The 3,304-nt window shown below is 39.1% G+C and overlaps 1 protein-coding gene across 1 annotated transcript; it reads right to left on the minus strand.

Annotated features, from left to right (window-relative positions):
• Positions 1 to 632: 632 nt before the first annotated feature.
• Positions 633 to 2,106, minus strand: LOC140182397 (serine/threonine-protein phosphatase 7 long form homolog). Its single transcript, XM_072228589.1, has 3 exons — positions 2,038 to 2,106; positions 1,042 to 1,784; positions 633 to 957 (listed from the first exon to the last, which is right to left on the minus strand). Exons 1-3 carry the CDS (start codon positions 2,104 to 2,106, stop codon positions 633 to 635), a joined length of 1,137 nt encoding a protein of 378 aa, XP_072084690.1.
• Between the last annotated feature and the right edge of the window lie 1,198 nt (positions 2,107 to 3,304).

Genomic DNA, 3,304 nt, shown 5'->3' on the forward strand with positions numbered 1-3,304 from the left:
ACTGCTGAAAGCTACCCCCTCCATCGTACGTGGGCTGATCCATCCTTGTGTCCAAACCTCCAACATCCTTACCAACAGCATGCTAAGCACCGTCATCCTCAGCGGATGGTCCTCTACCTCGAGCCCGTCCACGACCATCCCGCCCACCCTATCGTCTGGCTCTACGTCGAGGAACACGATGATCCACAACATCTCCATCATCAGCACCACCTAGGTCCTCATCCAAACGGTTGTCGAGCCATCGCCACTCTCGATCGGTGGTACGTGTGCCTATACACCGACGCTGATCCACTCGCCTGTTGTTCGGTCTGTCGGGAACTTGCACCCTGGGAGGTGCTGCGACGACCCTCTGTGACGAGCCTCCTCGTCAATACAATCGGCCTCGGATCATGAAATGCAACATCTGAGGATAGGAATCTGTGGGCCACATGGCACCACCAGTCCAAGTACTCAGCTGATGGACCGAGGTCAGCTACTCGATCGACTGGTATGACTGAATCAACCCGGTTCTCCCAATGTAAATGCCACTCCTGATAATATCTGGGGAACTATCGATCTCCACCCCTTCCATCCTTCGCATGGAGCCAATCTATGTTCAGAGCCAACTGAGGGAGATGCTGAACACCGCCGAACTACGGTATCACCCTATCCACCTGATGCCACTCAATCGCAGCAAAATATATCAGGCTAGTGACTGCCGTCCATAGCCTACGGTGCTCGTCAACTAGTATCTCCGGATGAACAACAGCAACAACCTCGGGAGAAGAATAAGGCTCCCACATGAACTGTATCGGAGAAGGTAATGTTAGGTAAGACCATAAGAGTAAACACGAACGACTACTTGTAAGAGCAATAACTAAACGACTCACATCATGAAAACGCAATCTATCTAAAGAAAGGCGTGCAGCCACCACTCTTTGATCCATTGTATCGTTTCTCGGTAGATATGTTGCCCACCTACAAGTTTCATTCAAAGCATGTCATAACGAACAACAACACATGTAATCGAACAAGTTTTGTACCGAAAATAATAAACCGTACCTGGATGCAAGCGGAAACCCAAACACATCAAAACTACTAGGCCTCAAACTGGGAAACCTCCAGAAAATCCAAGACTGTAGAAGCTGTAGTGGCCCGGCCAAGTTAACAACGTTTCTGTTTGTCCCACGACAAAGACATCTATACAACCAGGCCAGTGCAGCCGAGCCCCAGCTATATCGACTCAAGTCATCCATCGATGCCAAATAAGGCAACCACCGAAGGTGAATCCGATTTGCGTTCTTGTCTACAAACAGCTGAGAGGACAACAACATCATAATATAGGCACGCGCGTATATACGCACGGTCTCTTCACTAGCATCTGCTAGGAGAACCCGAAACCTCTCATGGAACCATGTGTAGCACACTATCATCTGCTTGACTTTAATCTGCAGAGGTAACTCCCCAAACAACTCGCAAAACCACACACATGCAGGTCTTCCGTTTTCCATCAGATTCTCAAAGTCAGTCAGGCACCCACTAACGGGCTCCCCATCGATGGGCAAACCCAGCTGATAGGCCACATCTTGCAAAGTGATAGTGCACTCCCCAAAGGGCATGTGAAAGGTGTGGGTCTCAGGACACCACCTCTCAATGAATGCGCTAAGTAGAGGCTCATCAACCCAGAACCACTGACTGTTCAGCCTAACCAAGTGATACAAGCCTGCGGTCTCCAGATACAGTATAATCCAGTCGTGTAAAGGCATATTCTGTTGTCTCCTGACACCGCTAATAACCCTAGTAGGCTGCAAAATATGGATAAAAAAATCCTCAACGTACGACCAATACTAATAACAGCTAATATAATTAAAAAAAACTATTATACACCCACATTGGTTTTCTATTTTTTCTAATAATAATAGTTCTAATAATAACCACAATAACAAAATTAACAATACCAACAGGAATAAACATACTAACAACAACAATAATAATAATACTAACAACTCCCAATAATAATAATAATAATAATAATAATAATAAACTTGTTTAACTAACCTCTTGGTCAATGTATCCAGCCACATGCGCAACGCCATTTAACCGGTACATGCGAGCTTCGTCTTCCATCGGTCCACCACCTAACTGGTTCAAAACCTCAAACCGGCCCCTAAACCTCAAAGCTCCCCGGATTCTCTTTCAGCCACCCAACTTCACAAAATTTGATTTGGCTCAAATTGATCCGCCATGACTTACAGTGGATTCTATATTTATAGTGTCTCATGCATAAACCGTGGTAGCCCACGAGGTTTTATGCCTACAATATTTTATTCATAAACCGTGGCTACCACCAACAGTTTCTAGCTCGCATTCTCCAAGGGTAAACCGTGGCTGCCTACCACGGTTTACGTTCAAATCTCCATGCATGTAAACCGTGGCTCCTTAAAGCGGTTTACCTATAAAGTTAAAACTGTGGTTACCCACCACAGTTTACATAGAAACTAAAACAGGACATGCACATAAGGAACTTCCAATTGTTGTAATTAGGTAAAGGTTTCTCTGTTTTATTTTATATAAGTACATTGCCCTTAAATTTAGATATGATTAATAGATGAATGAGTTACCACTCGACCAACTAGAGACGGATCCACATTTAAGAGGCTGGGGGCAAGTGCCCCACAAGAGTTTTTAATTCCTTTACTTAATATATGAATATATATAATAGATGTCTCCATTAGTTTTATTAATTGCCCCCACTATTAAAATTATTTTTAATTTACTTTCATTTTAAATTTTAAAATGTAATTTCTATAGATAAATTTTAATAATTATTTGTTTTTTAATTAGTTAGTTTTAACAAAAAAATACAATGATTAATTTTTTTTAGTGTCTTAAAAAAATACAATAATCTTATTTTACTTACTTGTTTTTTAAGAAAAAATTGCATCTTTTAATTAAAGATAATAAAAAAGAAAGAGCGGAGTTGAATATACTATGTTTAAATTTAAATGAGATATAAAAGATTTAATCGTGCAAAAAAATATTATTATTATAATAAAAAAAGTAAATATTTTAAATATTATACTAAATAAAGTAAATTCAATATACTATTGTTGGTCTTGTATAAATATTATTAAAATTATTATTTAATATTTTCATAATGTAAAAAGTGGAAAAAAATAATTATAAATTTATTTTTTAATCAAATTGAATTAATCATTATATTTTTATATATTAAATGACAAATCTAGATATTTATATAATTATGTTAGTTAAATTAATATATATATATAATTATGTTAATTATATCTTAGATTAATATATATAT

Source organism: Arachis hypogaea, chromosome 19 (genome assembly GCF_003086295.3).
Source record: "Arachis hypogaea cultivar Tifrunner chromosome 19, arahy.Tifrunner.gnm2.J5K5, whole genome shotgun sequence".
NCBI lineage: Eukaryota > Viridiplantae > Streptophyta > Magnoliopsida > Fabales > Fabaceae > Arachis > Arachis hypogaea.

Coding starts and splice junctions, on each gene's coding strand:
- LOC140182397 (XM_072228589.1), bottom strand. CDS start 2,106: ATGGAAGACGAAGCTCGCATGTACCGGTTAAATGGCGTTGCGCATGTG. Junction 1,785..2,037: donor CTGGATACATTGACCAAGAG/GTTAGTTAAACA, acceptor CATATTTTGCAG/CCTACTAGGGTTATTAGCGG. Junction 958..1,041: donor GGGTTTCCGCTTGCATCCAG/GTACGGTTTATT, acceptor TGAAACTTGTAG/GTGGGCAACATATCTACCGA.